Source organism: Pollachius pollachius (assembly GCF_949987615.1).
Source record: "Pollachius pollachius genome assembly, chromosome: 16".
In the NCBI taxonomy this organism is placed as follows: domain Eukaryota; kingdom Metazoa; phylum Chordata; class Actinopteri; order Gadiformes; family Gadidae; genus Pollachius; species Pollachius pollachius.
The window spans coordinates 6,113,023-6,129,510 of NC_136949.1; the positions used below are offsets into that span (position 1 = coordinate 6,113,023).

At 45.7% G+C, this 16,488-nt stretch overlaps 1 protein-coding gene across 1 annotated transcript in view; it reads right to left on the reverse strand.

Moving 5' to 3' along the window:
- Window positions 1-1,174: 1,174 nt before the first annotated feature.
- The window catches only part of atad2b (ATPase family AAA domain containing 2B), a 77,847-nt gene continuing 62,533 nt past the window's right edge, over window positions 1,175-16,488 (reverse strand). The window contains exons 27-28 of the mRNA XM_079753477.1: window positions 9,675-9,803; window positions 1,175-5,230 (exon numbers count right to left, since the gene is read on the reverse strand). Coding sequence (XP_079609603.1) covers window positions 5,189-5,230; window positions 9,675-9,803 — 171 coding nt within the window. The 3' untranslated portion in view covers window positions 1,175-5,188. The remainder of the gene's footprint in view (window positions 5,231-9,674; window positions 9,804-16,488) is intronic.

Sequence of the window (16,488 nt, forward strand, 5' to 3'; positions counted from 1 at the left end):
GATTTTGAGTTGACAATACCCTGGTTTACTATAATAGACAATATAAATGCAGGCAAAATGCTGAGGATTTTCTTTCTTTTTTTAAATCTTTTTGCATTGTGACTGCCAAAATCCAGCCATAATACTTTGATCTGGCGAGTGAGGCCCTGGTTGTAGCAGTCATATTAGTGTCTACCTTCATTTCAATAGCATGTTTCTTGGTGGGACATTTAACAGTACTGGACCTCGTTCAGAATGCATATGCTTTATTTTTTGTTCCCCTCCATCCCCAGCAACATCCAAAAACATACACAGGATGAAAAGGCTCATCCAGCTAAAGCACAAATAGGCTCCATCTGTGACTTTGACCATCAAGATCGTCCATGGGTTCATGTTTTTTACTTTTGGACCATTTTCCCCCTGCATCCTTTGTTTTGTAAAACACCAGTTGCGACCTGCTGCGAAAGACTGCTGGTTTGGCATTCTGTAAATAAGGGAAGGAAATATGTATATTTTAAAAACCTGGAGACGATTCTGTATAAATGTTTTTAGAAAAAAAAAAAGATAGGTTGGTAAAAAAAAAATGGTATGTCTGTAAATCTGTACCCCGAGAAATTAACAATTATTAAAACCTGATACATATACCTGGATATGCTTGATCTGTGTGGTGTCTTTTCCAAGTATCCGCTTTTCTACTTTGTCTTCAGTTTCTATAATTTGGCATTCAAGTATAAGTGTTCCAGAGATTAAAGTCCTGCATTTAATTAACATTATGTCTATCATCTGTGTGGAGAACCGAATGCTTCTTTACTAATTAAAGGCAAGAGGGAGGCTTGTAGTATAGGCTGTTTTTCAAATAATATGCAGACATCTTTCGACTTAAAGGTAACTCAAGAAAATTAAATTAGAAAAGAAATGCAGCCTTGATCATTCTCGCCCTCCGACAACTTGGAAGAAAACGAATGACATTTGTTTTGATAGGTATTTAATTATGAAGAGTTTCCCTGTGAATATGAAAGTATGATTACAAATCTTAAAGAATGGCTCCTTACACAAGCCACTGTATTCAGATCTTTATATTTTAAGTGAATAAGTCAAGATAGATGGCTTTAGAATACCTTTGGATCAAAGTATTATAATTTTTTGAAACCAAAGCCAGCACATTTTCCAAAAAAACATCTCACAAAATTACAATTTGCACCTTTATTTAAGTATATCACAGCAGTTTATTTCAGAAGTACAGTAAGTGTTACATTTTAAATTTAAATTTACACTAAATGTAACACATACATAAGAATGGGTTTGTGTTTATTTTCCAAAACAGAAATCTTAAAATGCTACAAAAGCTATTGACAAAACGTGTCAAAAAGGTGTGGAAAACATGTAAGAAAAAAATGAACGCCATTATTGGATTAAGTAGTCTCAACTACCAGACAAAAATTGGTTGTTAGTCCTTAAATTTATCAACATTAAATGTGTGACATTTCACTATCAATTTATTTTACACCGAAATGCATTTTTAATCAAATGTCTTACCCTCTTGGCAAAATGACACAAAAGTAACGAAACAGAGGGGACGAAAGTACCAGTTTGAATACACCCATCTTGTGGTCTGTATAGACAGACCGAAATGCCATATTTTATTGTGAAATTCAGTTCTGCGATTAAGTTTTTAGCAGTATGTTGACCACCTAACCCCAAAGCACATTGAAAATAAATAGAAACTTTAAAGAGCAAGTGTTGCGTGTGTTGAACCTGAGAGAACTGTAAACCCTAAATTCCCCTCACATGCAGCCCCAAAAAACCTGCTACACAAACGCTACACAACTGTCATTTGTTACACATCAAATGTACAAAAAAAAAGACATTATACTGAAAATGAAGTGAAAAAACATGTTTAATATCATTAATAAATAAAAGGAAACAAATAATAGATCCAAGTGAGATGAGAACCTGCAAAAACTTATAATTTGAAGAAAAACAAATTCCAAGGCAATACGCCTACGACTGAAATTGTGTAAAAAAAAAAAAAAAAAAAAAGATTTCTGCTTTGTCAACTCATAAGTTTAAAATCATACAGTTGAAGAACTTTCCTTAACATAAGCAACGATTCCTTCGGGCTCAATTGTAAACAGACGAACCTACGGAAACACAATAAAAGCCGCCCCCCAAAAAATATAATAAAATACACCTGGGATTACTGCGACAGACGTGGAACAGATCATGTTGTACCTTCGCTGGTATGTGCTGAGACAGTTTTCAGAAGATAAAAAACAAAACGAAAAAATCGAAGTACTGCATACTATACCCAGTAAACTCACATGTGTTGATGTGGTTGTTGTGTTCAAAATAAATTAGGCTGAGGTAGCTCTGGTTTCTCTCTGCAGTAGTCCCGAGTGCCAGGCCGTGGATGCCAGTCTGTTTGCGCTTTCTTATCGGACCGCGCGGTGGAAGCGGAGGAGGAGGCCGTAGTGAGTGGGGGTGATGGAGAGATAGCTGTAGACGGCGGGGGTTGTCTCACGGCGGTCGCCGACGTTTCCGGGAGACCGGCCACGTTTGTGACTGAAGCCCACGTCTGCTGAACGGGTTCTCGATCAAACAAACAAAACAAGCATGGCAATGCCGGGATTGTTATTTCATAACTTCGGTAAATGTGTTTGACTTGACTGCAGACAAGATGACAAATATTGTGTTGGCCCGCCGGAGACTAAATCCCTCGGGCGTTTTTTTTTCTTTTTAACTGATGTACGAGGGAAGAGAAAAAACAAAAATCTAATGGAAAACGGGCAAAGCCACAACGAAAATGAATTTTATTTCTTAGCGACTAGCACTGCCTAGAATGTCCTTGATCATTATCACACACTGACGACTCGGGAGAAGAAAAACAATTTCAACATCGATTCCGGAGCCATTTCGTATGCGTCTCTTTAGAAGCAGGATGACAAAACAATACGGGTGACGAATGCATTTCTGTGCGGCCCGCCTGACATCGGATCTCGAGTGTTTCTGTGTTGAAGGGGAAGCACCACTGTATTCACAGCCTAGCACCTATGAAGAAGAGGTGGTTGAGGAAGGGGGAGGGGGCACATCATGGCACAGAGAATCCTGCTTTGAACCAGCCAATAAGACGCTGGCATTGTTGGGTCACTTCCCTAATTAACCGCTGCGTGGGTCTATTGAACTGAACGTATGCTTATATTTATATACATTAAAACTCAAGTTTAAGTTGAGGTGCGCCTGCTTGACATTACTGGACCGTGAGGCATATGCACGATGTACACGCTTTATATGAGTCACAGATGATGTCGCTCTTCCTGCTGTTTGCTGTTCATTTTGAGATATTTTTGTTTTTGTTTATTTTTTTGGCCTAATAACTCCTTTTTCCATGTCCCAAGTCTGGTCACAAGTGACTAAATCTGTGAGCCTGAGAAAGTGTGTATATATAAACACAAACACACATACCTCAACACAAAGTGGGGGGCAAAGGGTTGAACAGCGTGTCCCCCCAGACCGTCGACAAACCCTAAATAAATCCCTGAAACCAGGCCAACGTACGGGTTCACCCACAACGTTTCAAATAAGGCACACGCTAGGCAGTGCAGAAAACTACAGACGAGGTTCCAGTCTGAACCACTTCCAGTTCCCCCCGCCTGGGTGTCAGGAGAGGAAGCCGAGGCGGCATGCGGGGGCCACAGCTTGAGTGGGAAGGGAGACATGTACACTGTGAACGGGCCGTGTGTGTGTGTGGGAGGGAGGGGCCTGTATAAAGGGCCACCGCCGTCGCCACGCGACAATCAAGGGAAATACTTCGGAAGTCGAAGGGAGGTCCGAGAGTTTCGCAGTTCTGAGGGAGAGGTTTTGCGTGCACCGCAGCGCGGTAACTCATAAAGTCGAACTTTGTTTTGGCTAGCTGCTCTTTTTTTTTTTTTTTTTTTGTCGTCATTGTTTTTTTTTGCTTTTATCCACTAACGCAACCGCGAGAAACATGTCGGTGAGACGCTGAGGAATAGGTTGTTTTTTACTCCGTCTACGGACCGACTGAAAGTGTGTGAACTCAAAAATCTATGTTAGGGGTGTGAGGGAGGGGACACAGAATCGTAATAATGGAGACTGCAAAGAGGCTGGAAATGGGCCATGTTACAGCGGGAGGGGGGGTGGGGGGGATGAGATAACCGCCGAATGATGAAACACTGCACCGAAGGGCGAGAGAGTAGAATAGTTCAGTGATCCAGAACCTCGCCCGCCCTGGTTTCACATTCACACTTCTGCTGGTGAGGATCTTCTCAGTGTGTGTGCTTGTGCGTGTCCGTCGCTCGCACACTTGTCTTTTGCGTTTTTTTTTCTTTCCAGTCTGCATTAGTGTGTCTGCACAAACGTGTGTACACGGCCAGCACCTATAAAAGACATGGGCAGGTTTGACATCACCCAATCAGTGTGATTGTAGCTTGTCCGGGCGTCCAGAGTGTGAAGGTAATCCAAAGAGCAGCATGGATAAACGTTAGCATAGCACCCAAGTAGCACCAGCGTGGCCTGTAGTTGTGTTCGTGTGCATGAGTTTATCAGTGTGTGTGTGTGTGTGTCTAAGTTTCTGTGTGCGTGTATGGATGTGTTTGTGTGTGTGGATGTGTCTGGATGTGTGTGTGTGTGTGTGTGTGTGTGTCTGAATGTGCCAGGATGTATGTGTGTCTAAATGTGCCAGGGTATGTGTGTGTGTGTGTGTGTGTGTGTGTGTGTGTGTGTGTGTGGTGTGTGGGTGTGTGGGTGTTTATTTGCGCTTGTTTCTTTGTGTTTGTGTATGTATGTAGGCGTGTGTGTGTGCGTGAGTGTTTCTGTGTGTGTATATATCAGTGTGTGTGCGCGTGTGCGATTGACACAACACCTCCAGGGGTTTGGTTATGCAGAACCGATCTGGGTCGGGCCAGTTTCCTGAGACAATAGCACCATAGAATGTCCCCTTCTCCATGTCCACGCTCCAGCCATAGGAAGGGGCTTGATTTGCTCTTTTTTCCACGTTTCCCCATCACCGACATCAGCTCCACCGTCACGTTAAAGGACTGGACCCTTAAAGTTGCCCATAGTCTATCTCTCTCTCTCCATTTCTCTCTCCTTGTGTTTTGTTCTGCGTCTTGTTTCGCCTTGCCTCCGTGGTCCAACACTCCTACCCCCCGAGGAGGGGGCTTCACCAACCCCCCAGGGTGACTTTTGGGTCTCACAGGAATGTGTCGAAATGCTGGACGCGCTCTTCCATATCCTGTAGCCATCCAAAGAGGGAGCGGGAGAGAGGAAAACACACAGCGATTAATACACGTGAATATGTAGCGGGAACATACACACATAGCATCTGTGCTCTACAGAATGTAAATATTACTTTGGTGTTTCCGTGGCGGCAAACTGCCTTCACGATGATAAATGGCGTAAAATGAAGCAGAGCAGTGCGGGGATGTTGGGAAAGAGGGCTTGGAAATAGCGTAGTTTGACACTGACTAAATCTTAACACTGGTGAATAAAGAGAGATGGATGATCGCCTGCAAGAGACCATGATTAATGCTTTGATGATGATGCCGTGTGCGTGCGAGTGGCTGTGAGGATGTGTGTGGATGTGTGTGAGTTTGTGCATGCGGGAGTGCATGTATGCATTTAAATAGAGTGCAAAAGGCTCTGATTCTGTAAGTGGAGTACGTGATGCCACCGTCCAATTGCCAATACAGATTCTGAGAACTAAACTTTTCGAAGGAAGTATTAGTTAACTGTTTGAATCTGGACCAACGTTGCTGCAGACGAATGCACGTCAACTTCAGAGAGAACATCTGAATTCCAACAGGACAGGTTTTGTGTGGTATCTTTGTACCGAGAGGAATGTTATTCTTTTGATACAATATCTTTTTTTCGCCTCGTATCGGACAGATATCCGATACGGCATCCCTTTTCAAATCAAAGGAAAATGCTCCAAAAACAAAAAGTCAAACTCGACTTTCTCCAGTATACCTCCACACTAATGTCCTGGAGCAATACACCGTGAGATTTCCCCTGAAGTTTAAAACGTTGATGAAACCCAGTTAAAAAACAACAAGCCTGGTTGCGCTGGCTCCGTTGTGCAAACGGTACCTCTGATACACCGAGGAAGATGTGCAGAAGTTTGAGCAACATTCGGAGCAAAGAATTCATAATTAACGCAGAATACAGCAGATGGCTCAAATGACGCAGTGCAATTTGCCATGTTAATCAACGTAGCAATGTAGCCGTCATGCAAACAGGTGTAGTCTCCACGCCACGCGGTTACGAAACAGACAGCCATAGATGAACGTCGCAAGGAGGGGAAAAAAGGAAAACTACCCCTTTCACTGAGACGCATTTTATGTGTCCTTACTCCAACTCCATTAACACCGTTGTTAAAGCTAGTCAGCCACAAACTGTGACCATCCTATGCGGTTGCCTTCTCCCAAGTTTCGCTCTCTGTCCTATTTACAGGCATATTTACTATCTGTACCTCAATATTTACCGGCTTATGAAGTCGGGGCACAACCAAAAAACAGAGCCATGATAAAAATCTGTCTGTTAAAAGAGGCTTCTAGAGGCGATGTTTCTCATAAAGTCTCTGTTGAGTCACCATTGGTTGTTAAAAGCCTTTTACCATCCATCTGTTTGGTCCCACCGCCTGTAAAGTACACAACAACAGACCCACACTCGGCCCTCTCTTCAGCCTTGACACGGTTCCTCATTGTGTGGCTGTGATCTCAATTAGACCTCGCCTAAAAGTTCCAGCTAGTTTCCTGCTCCTCCCACAAAAGCTCATTGAGCAAGGGCCTTTTGACGCGGTCAGACACACACACACACACACACGCACACACATGCACACACGCGCGCAGACAAAGCCAGCAAAGTCAGTATTAGCTTATAGTCAGAACACTTTTTCGCAAAAGCAATTCGATTTTAAACAGATGAACCAAAACTTGGCTACTAAAGACCAAGGTTCTGTATAAAAGTCAACCACTTTCCCTTGTGTTGAATCACAGCAAGAACATTAGAAGTGGATACCGTGTGCCAAGATGGGCCGTCTTCATTCCAATCAGAAACCCACTTGGTGGAAGACTTCAGTGGGAGCGCACACCGATAGAAACACAATGCCGAGTGGCCAGGCAAACACACAAACGAGGACTTGATTCGATGTCTGGTTCTGCGTCCAACACAATGGCGTGCCGAGGTTCAGCAGCAGTGCTGGAAGCCATACAGCGTGTTGAGACGGACGCTGTGTGGGTGGGCTCATGTTGCGAACCATAGTTTTGAACGTACACAACTTCTTTGTCGGCAACTAGTGTACGATGCCATCACAATACGAGTGTGTGTGTGTGTGTGTGTGTGTGTGTGTGCGCACGCGCGCGTGTGTGATAAGAAGCTTGGGTGGTATGGAACGAGGAACAAGGGGGCTGATGAGGTGTTGTGATGGGGGTGCGACTGAAGCAGGGCTGCCTACGCTCCGTCTGCCGTAAAGGTCAGCCCTGTGGGGGGAGACAGGCGGGCCATACAGCCAGCACTCTGGAGAGACCCAAGTATAGGTTCCGGACGGCTTCCGGACAGCCTGTGTGTGTTTATGGGTGCCTGTTTGCTTTTGTGCGAGTGTGTGTGTGTGTCTTGCATTTGTGTGTGTGTGTGTGTGTGTGTGTGTGTGTGTGTGTGTGTGTGTGTGTGTGTGTGTCGTGTTTCGGCATGTGTGTGTGCATGTGTATGTGTGTGTGCCTTGCATTTGTGTGCGGGCGTGTGTGCATCTTGCATTTGTGTGCGTGTTGCTTCGTGTGTGTGTGTTGCTTCGTTTGTGTGTGTTGCTTTGTGCGTGTGTGTGTTGCTTTGTGTGTGTACGTGTTACGTGTGTGTATGTGTACATGCGTATGCGCGTGTGTGCATTCGCATATATGTGTGAGTATTCTCCGTCGTCGCCTTTATCGAGAATTTCCCTGGCACTGACCTGGAGCGCGGCTGCGGTATATTTAACCCAACACGAAAATAAAACAAACATGGCGCGAACAAGGCTGACATTTATCTCTGCTAGGGGTTCAGGCGGGGAGCGGAGAATGGAACCCGGGTGTTAAGACTTCCGCGAGACAGCTGATCCCCTGGCTGGCACGGGCAGAATGATTTCTCTAGCCTCCCCTTGCCGCGATGATGTTTTGACAGTCGGTGCCACTGAGCTATGTGCTCCAGGAAAACCAGTGCTCCGGGCTATCTCCTCTCCTCACTACATATCACCGCTAAAAACACCGGGCTTGTCAAACATGAAAAAGGAACGGTAACAACGGCATTCTTGTGACCCCCCCCCCCCCCCTCTCCCCGTTTCAGAAAGGCAATGAAACCGTGACTCATTCAGGTGTTCAATAACGTGTTCCATAAAATGACAGAATATGGCAGAATATAACACAGTGTTGTTTGGGTGACGTGTGTTGTGCTTTGCCTGCAATCAATCAAAGCATTTTTCAGTGCTATTATAATTTCAAAATGTCTCAATCCTCCTCATCGGATCCAAGTGTGTGTCGAAGATTTTTTCAATCGGCGTGGTGATACGACGTGGTGAATTGACTCCCAATTCAAAACGTGCAAACACTCACAGAAACAGACCGTCCACCTCCCTCCCTCGGTTCTGCCAGGAATCCAACAAACCTAATCTTTTAGACGTGAATCGAGTGCCGTCGTGTCGCCTTGGACCCTCAACGCTTTTCAGAAGTCGGAGGCAATTTGTTCTCACAGTTTGTCGCCGACTCACTAGCAGGGGTTTCCTATTCCTCGTATTGATATGTCCAGCGTAGTCCCAGCCGCGGTGCTTGGCTGCCACGCTGTAGCTGCTCTCCCTCTGTTTCCCTGGGCTTTTCTATAGCGCTTGTTGTTTGTTTGAACCCCTGGCTCCGGCCTTGTTAGTGTCCCCGCTAGTTGGCCATGTGTGACTGCAGCGGCTGCCCTACGGATAATTAGTGGAACGTAGTTGAACAGAAACAAAAACAAAAACGGTAGCGAGGGCTCTTCTGTTCCCGGTGATAGCGACTGCGAGGTGCAGGAGTGGAATGCAAATTGTGCGGAGGTGTACTTTATTAGTGAGACTAAATTACTTTGGAAAGACTCAAACTGCCGCCCCGATACATGAAAAGCGCAGCAGCTGCTCCTCAGGCCCCCCCCCCACACACACACACACACACACACACACACACAGACACACACACACACTCCACCCCCCACCCCCCGTCTCCCTCGCTGTCCTGCACTTCATCACGCTCACACAGCTGCACGTGCCTTGCTCATCTTGAATCAAGTCAATCAAGAATCCCAACTTCGGCTGCACGCGATCAGAGATAACGTTTGGTTGGAATTTAAGTGGTTTGCTCGATTTGTGGCAGTTATTAATGTCAGGACACCATGTCTGTCCCGTGTCCGTCCATCTGACCCGCATAAGATAAGCCAGGGTATACACAGTCAGAGACAAAGGACATATGGACAAAGGAGAGACAGACAGACAGACAGACATATGGACAAAAACAGACGTATTAACAAAGAAAAACAGAAACATATGGACAGGGGACAGATAAAGACAGACAGAGGGATACAAAGGCTGATACACAGAGACAATACAGGCCGAGAAGAGAAACGGGGAGAAACAGACAGACAGTGACGGCGACAGCAAGACAGACAGGTATGGATGGTGGTGTAGCACTGACCTCCAGTAGTTGGGTCTTGTCATAGTCCCTGCGGTGCTGGTAGACACACTGACTGAGGAGGGAGTACAGTCTCTCCAGCTGATCCACGCTATAGCCGTCGCTCTTCCGCACCAGCACCCCCAGCAAAGCCTGCAGGGATTAATTACACACATTAGCGCATTAACAAACTTTGAATCGCACAGCATTGACGACACGTGTGTGCACACATACATCGCAAAGCAATGCATAGGTGGAATTGCAGGGGAAAAAACATCTCGAAGGACTCGGCCACAACACACACACACACTCACACACACTTGCAGACCCGGGCGCTGAGAAGTAACAGCGTGTAGTTAACCGAAGAAGTGCAGCGTTTTGGGGGTCAGCTGTATTCAAAAGCAATTACGATCAGAGTGACAGCTAATTAAAGATAATCATAATTAGCAGCTAGTTTACATTTCACTGCTGCTTTAATTAAAACATCCTGGACAGTCAGAGGCCCTTCTAATTGACCCGCGCCTCGCATTCTACCCAAGCCAAAGTGTGTGTTCGTGCGCGAGTTGGAGGCCCAGAGCTCATCGGAATGCATGGACAGCATCACAGCGGTAAAGTAGCAGTCATCACACTCAATGCAAACAGATGTCTGAGTGGGGACAGCGTTCTGAGAGCCCATGCGAGTGTATGTCTGTTAAACACCATGGTAATGTATCAATTAAATTAAATACACTTTTTTGTGCTAAATCCACTTAACGGGGAAGGCTGAGGAAGACACAGAACCGCATGCCACTGCGGCATGATGGGAAACCCTGTGACTCCGACGGAAGCTAAGCTAACAGCGGGAAGTGTTAGCCTGATGGTAATATCCAGCCATCTAATGAGGATTCATATGGATAGGTCGTGTTTAAATAGTCCACACTCCCACCTATCTGGGTAGCTTGTATCACCAATTGCCTTAAAAGCCTTCCCTTTTTCCACACTGAGAAATATATACTGAGTAAATTAGCCTTCGTCCATGGTCATAAGAGGTAGTGCATTTTGGAGGGATTTCACGGTTTGCTGAATAAGCCAGCCAGCTGTGTGTATTGATCCTGGCAGATCAACACCAAGAAATAATGTATTTAATGCAATTAGAGAGTCACGTAGATGATAGTGCTGACGCACAGAATGGTAAATGTTTCGAGGCCAAATAAAATGCTGACTTGAAATAAATCTATCAGAGAATTATTTTACTTTACTCTTTCGGTGGATTTGCGGAAGCAGAAAAGGCAAAACAAAAAGTATATCAATAAGTATTTTTTCAACACTTGTATTACTGGTATTACAAAATATTCCTGCATTGGATATGCACTTGTAGTATATCCCATATACCACGTTAAACGCAAAAAAAACGCAACCTGTGGTATCTGTTAAAGAATGCGTGTGCCAAAGATTCACCCAAGAACCTTGACAGACAAGCAATTCCTGCAATAAAATAAATGACCTTTTTCTAGCCCAGCTAGTATTTATTGAAGTTATCAGTTCAATAGCTCCCTTTCACCCCCCCCCCCCCCCCACTGTGACAAAAATGGTAATTTCCTTTCATTGTATACCAATTCAACTTGAACTATGCTTATAACAGACTTAATCGTCTGGGGAGAACAAATTTGACGATAATGCCTGTATTCACACAGTCCTAATTTAATCCATCAGTGTGCGAGGATTAACGGCTAATCTCCCCCCTCACATAGACTGTCAGATAAACTATATCCCACCGGTTTAAATAAAACACACCTGGAAGGTTTGTTTTTTCAAACGTGTCAAAATTAAAAGGGAAAAACTATGGCTTCCATTATTTAATTGGCTGCCAGGTTTTTTCCGTCTATTTTTTTCTTCCAAAAACTATATAGAGCAACCGCCCCATCACTACCACATCGCTTCTGCTATCCTCTACTTAGATGCTCTATCACACCCCACCCTCCCCACCCCACCATTTATTTATTTAGGATACCTCACTATTTTCGGCTGCAATCATCATCTCCTTTCTTCTCGTTCTTCAACCCTTTATGCCGTTCTGCTTCCTACTTGATTCCCTGCTCCTCATCTCCCCCAGCTATCCTTTCTGCGTCCCACTTGTCCGTTGTTAGCTGATTGCAGAAGTGCTCTCAGCACGGTTTGTTATCATGAATGGCACGGATGTGAAAAAGAAAAAAAAGACGTATGAGAGAAGAGTCTGAACGACTGACTGTGCCTTCGAGTCACATATGAGAGAGAGAGAGAGAGAGAGAGAGAGAGAGAGAGAGAGAGAGAATGGACAGGCTCAGTGAGATACTGAGCTCAGGGAGCACAATGGGACAGCAATCCCACGCATTAAAGGGTACAACTGACAAGGTCAATTTAGTCTTGCACCCTGCCGCCACCTATCTCTCCCTCGTCCTCCATCCTGAGCCAGCTCTGTCCCAAGGCCCCATCTTGGATCACATCTTCTTCAACCCCCCCCCAGTTTTAGCCAAGTGCCTGGAGGGGCCACGGGGGACCCCACGGGTCAAGGCGGACATTAGCTGCATTCACTTTGTTTTGCCTCGCATTAAAGATGATGAAACAGGATGGTGAATAATATTGTTTTGCTCTTGGGGACAGGTGGTATAGACAGTGGAACCAATAAAAGCAAACACACACACACACACAGCCTGTCTTTTAATAAAAAAAAGTTTTGCACATGAATGTTAATTAATCTAATACATCTGTATTATTCATGTGAGGAAAAGCAATATTTGATTTTCCCTGCATACATATATTGCTTTATTTCCATATTTTCTGAAACTTTTGCAAATAAATGCGTTTCACATCGGCCATAACAAAATCTGCATGGCGGCGACGGCCGGGGCAGTTCCCCCCCCCTCCCAATTAAGACACACACACGGGGTCACATTCCGTCACCCTGGGGAATCGCAGGGGGACGAAACCAGATTGGTATTTTAAACTGCTTTTCCAATGTGGTATCAGAGTTCTGAAAGGACCCTAGCGCTAAGGCATGTTTCCACGGTGGCATGCTTTCGTCCTTGGTTGTTTATGAGCGCAGTGCTCCAAACATGGCCACGCCGCCACCAACACGGCCATGGGTACAACCCGGCCAAGTGGTAGCCGATTTAATAGTTGTTTTTCGCAGCCTATCAACAAAACATTTCTTTGGGGGTTTTTATGGGTTGAAGTGCGTGAGTGCTTGGGTAATTCCAAACATCCAATTAGACATTGGAAAGCAGTTGTAAAGACCAATGTATTTCCCAGAGTTAGATCATCCGTTTCCATTATATCAGCCTGTGCCGACCAGTAGAAATTGGGTCAGGAGATTTTTTTTATTACGTAAAACATTTCTAGTGCGTTATTTTTCATATAATTAATTGATCTAGCCAGCACTTATAGAGATAGACGTAAAAAATTGACAATATTTAGTTATTTTAGTGTTAAATTAAATAGGACTGGATTCCAGTTTCACTCGCTTCACTGGACCGGATGGGCAACACCATCGCCGCTCTAAACAAAATAAGGATCCAGGATTAAATACCGTTGGTGTGGGCTATAACTCCTACGGTGCTTCCACAAGGACATCTGTGGTCGCCCGGTGTACCCCCAAAACGTGATGCTCGCACGGCCAATGAGGGAGCCATTAATGTGCGTGCGAGGGGTGATTAACGTGTGATTCATAGGGCTCTGCCCAGGCCGTGACAAGGTAACCTGGCTCTCCATTGTGGAGCTATTCCAAAAGTTCTGTTATTTAACCAGCCTACCTGTGAAAAGACCCACACCCACACTCTCTACTGAGATGCCCTTCATGGCTGGGCTAACAAGATCAGTGACGGACCCCCCGCCTGTGATTTGCAGAACCTAAAACCGCTGCAGTATCTAGGCTGCCATATGTTTCCATCTCTGGTGCACACTTACTAAACAACATTCTGTAATTGAGACTGGGTCCGTTGGCTACGCGGGAGACACCGAAATAGATGATGAGCTAATGGAACCGCTTTGAAACGTGCCACTGATGAGCTAAAAAGCCATGTTCAAACTGATATCACCGCTTTCCCCCCCAAGTTCTAAGCATCTCCTTTAGCTACAGCAGTTTTCTACGTTCCAGTGGTCTCCAGACTTCTAGCAGTTTCCCCAAGTTTCGTGGACTTGAGCACAAACTCTCCCCCCCCCCCCCCCCCCCCCCCCCCCCCCCCCCCCATTGCTGAGATGGAACAAAAAAAGAGGTATGATTCAGGAAGAGAAAGGATCCTGCAGTGTAGGCCCAGCAGTCCCAGTCACCAGGGACACAATTAGTCTCCCATATCTGCCTCAAACACCCATGATTAAACCCCCAATTCCATCCCCCTCCTCCCATTGTGCTGCATTGAAACTTCCTCCAATAGCAATTATAAATAATCCAAGTTGTGCAAGTAAGACACTGTGTCTACGTGTGTGTCTCATATCAAAATTATATATATATATATATATATATATATAATATATATATATATGTATATAAAAAAATGTGTGTGCAACCTGGGTGCAAATGTGTGCGCGCATGCGTGCGTGCGTGCGTGCGTATGTGTGTGTGGGCCTGTGTGTGTAATTCTGTGCGCACACCGATATGGGTAATTACTTTCTAAATGAAGTCTCCCGACAACAGAGTGCCCGTTCACGAGAAGGACGTGTGACGACGGCGGTGCACGGTTGGTTAATAACATGCAGATCCCATCTTGTAAAGGTGACACCAGAGCGACCAGGGCCAATCATGACAAGTGTGACAGGGGGGGGGGGGAATCAGATTCTGCAGCGCTGTTACAGCTAACGCGGTGTAACCGCAAATTAAAATACCACCCCAGTCCTTTCAGCCGGGCTGATTGAAACAGGAGTAGGCCGGGGGAGAGGGCGAAGGAGCCAGGCATCCTGGGAAGGCAGAGGCGCTTGGTGGCTTTTACCCCTAGACCAGACGTGTTGGCCGGTCTATGGCCGTATGATGCATGGGTTTCTGACACAGAGAGCCAGCCTGTGTGTGGTATGTCACGGATGACATGGAGACATGTGTCTCAGTTCACAGGGGGGGGGGGGGGTTGGTGTGAGAAGAAAGAAACTCAATAGCATGTTCGGCATCTGGAGACTAGATGTGCAGCTTATCAACACTCACTTACACCGCGACTCAATCCGGTGTATCCCCGTTCAAAGGTTGAACCTCGGTTTACCGTCGAAACGCGTGTTCTAACAGCCGACCGACCTCCACCACATTGCCCTTGAAAATGTGCCGGAGGTCGATGTAGAATTAGAATTAATCGTAAGCAGTTGCAATTAATTAGCAGTAAAGCACGGTAGTAGGAACACCCTGCTGTCATGGCGTTGACGGTGCGAGTTCCCTGATGGAGCAGACAAACGTGACTAGTTTGGCTGTTTCGTAATAAAAGGTCCTCTAAGTGGTTGCAATCAGTTAATTGCCCCAGGAGATGTACCCTACTGAGAACCTCAGATATTGGAGCAAAAACAAACACAAACAGCAAATCAGGGAAGATAATTATTCTTCAATCCATTATTCCTGCTGTTTGCCGAACTATTACCCGGGATTTAAGAAAGACAAAACCATAAACAAAAACAAATCTGACTTTATTACTTTCATTGTGCCAACAGGAATAACAATTGAGGAGGAGGGCTTTGGTTTTTTAGAATGCGTGTGCGTGTGTGTGTGTGTGTGTACGTGTGCGCGCGTGTGTGCGTACATGCAAATAGACACGCTGTCAGGACCATCAGTGCGAATGAATACAAATGAAAGGAGCACTTCAAAAGTGATCTATTTTTATTGACGATCAGAGGGACGGCGGCCGAGCCACCATTAATCTGTTCTTTCCCAGATAGAGACTCGGGGAAATGGCTACCCGGATAGAGGGGCGGCCCTCTATTATTAGTGCTAAAAAATGAGAGGAAATGGCGAGCCAAGATGGACCCATTTCTGTTGACAGGCGTCTCAAACACAGGAAATCTTGACGCGCCGTAATAGCCGAACATCAAGCAGAAGCTGACTTTTAGCATTCGAGCATAGGACTGAACAGAGCCGGGTAAAGCCGTCTGAAAGGAGAACTGCACAGCAGACAGTAATCTGTGTGCTCTTGGCAAGATGGGGGGTGGGGGGGAGAGGACCAGATTGGATTCGTTGTTATCCGATTTTCTGACTGCAATCTTCAGCACGGCTTCCACTAGTCCATCTGTGGACCAGTCGGACTGATTATTGATGAAAGAGACAAATCTGAATCAGAGAGTGCTGGCAGTGGTGAGCGGAACAAGCCCCGGAATCCTAAATCATCCTCACCGAAAGTCCCCGTCGGCAATCACTTTTATTTACAAGCATTGAGCGGTTGGCATCCCTTATGCCAAACAGTCTAAAAGAAACAAAATCCGGTTACGGAAAGGTGAAAGAGGAAAAACCCTTGCGTCAATGACTTAATTCCAACGCAGGTTCACGGGCCCCTCCATCAAGTTAGACGTCCGCGACGGACTGGGAATCGATGTATATAACTAAAAGAGGAGACGGCGATGAGGAGGCAGGGAAGGAGACGGCGACCCTCTCACAGGGCTAAACACGCAAGCGGCCACGTTCCGGCCCAAACTGAGCCGGGCGGAGATCTGCTTAAACGGCAACTCTCGTCCCGCTCCCCGGAAATTCAATTTGATTCCGTAAGCTGGGGGATGAAAAAGCAATTATTCACAGTCGTCCCTTTTCACGATCTGTTTCTCTTACGGCCTCGCTTCTCCCCGACAAATAAGCCTCCAGATTAGCGCGGCGTGGGGCGCCGTGGCAGGGGCGTCCGGTCAGAGCTTTTCGGCGACTGCGCCG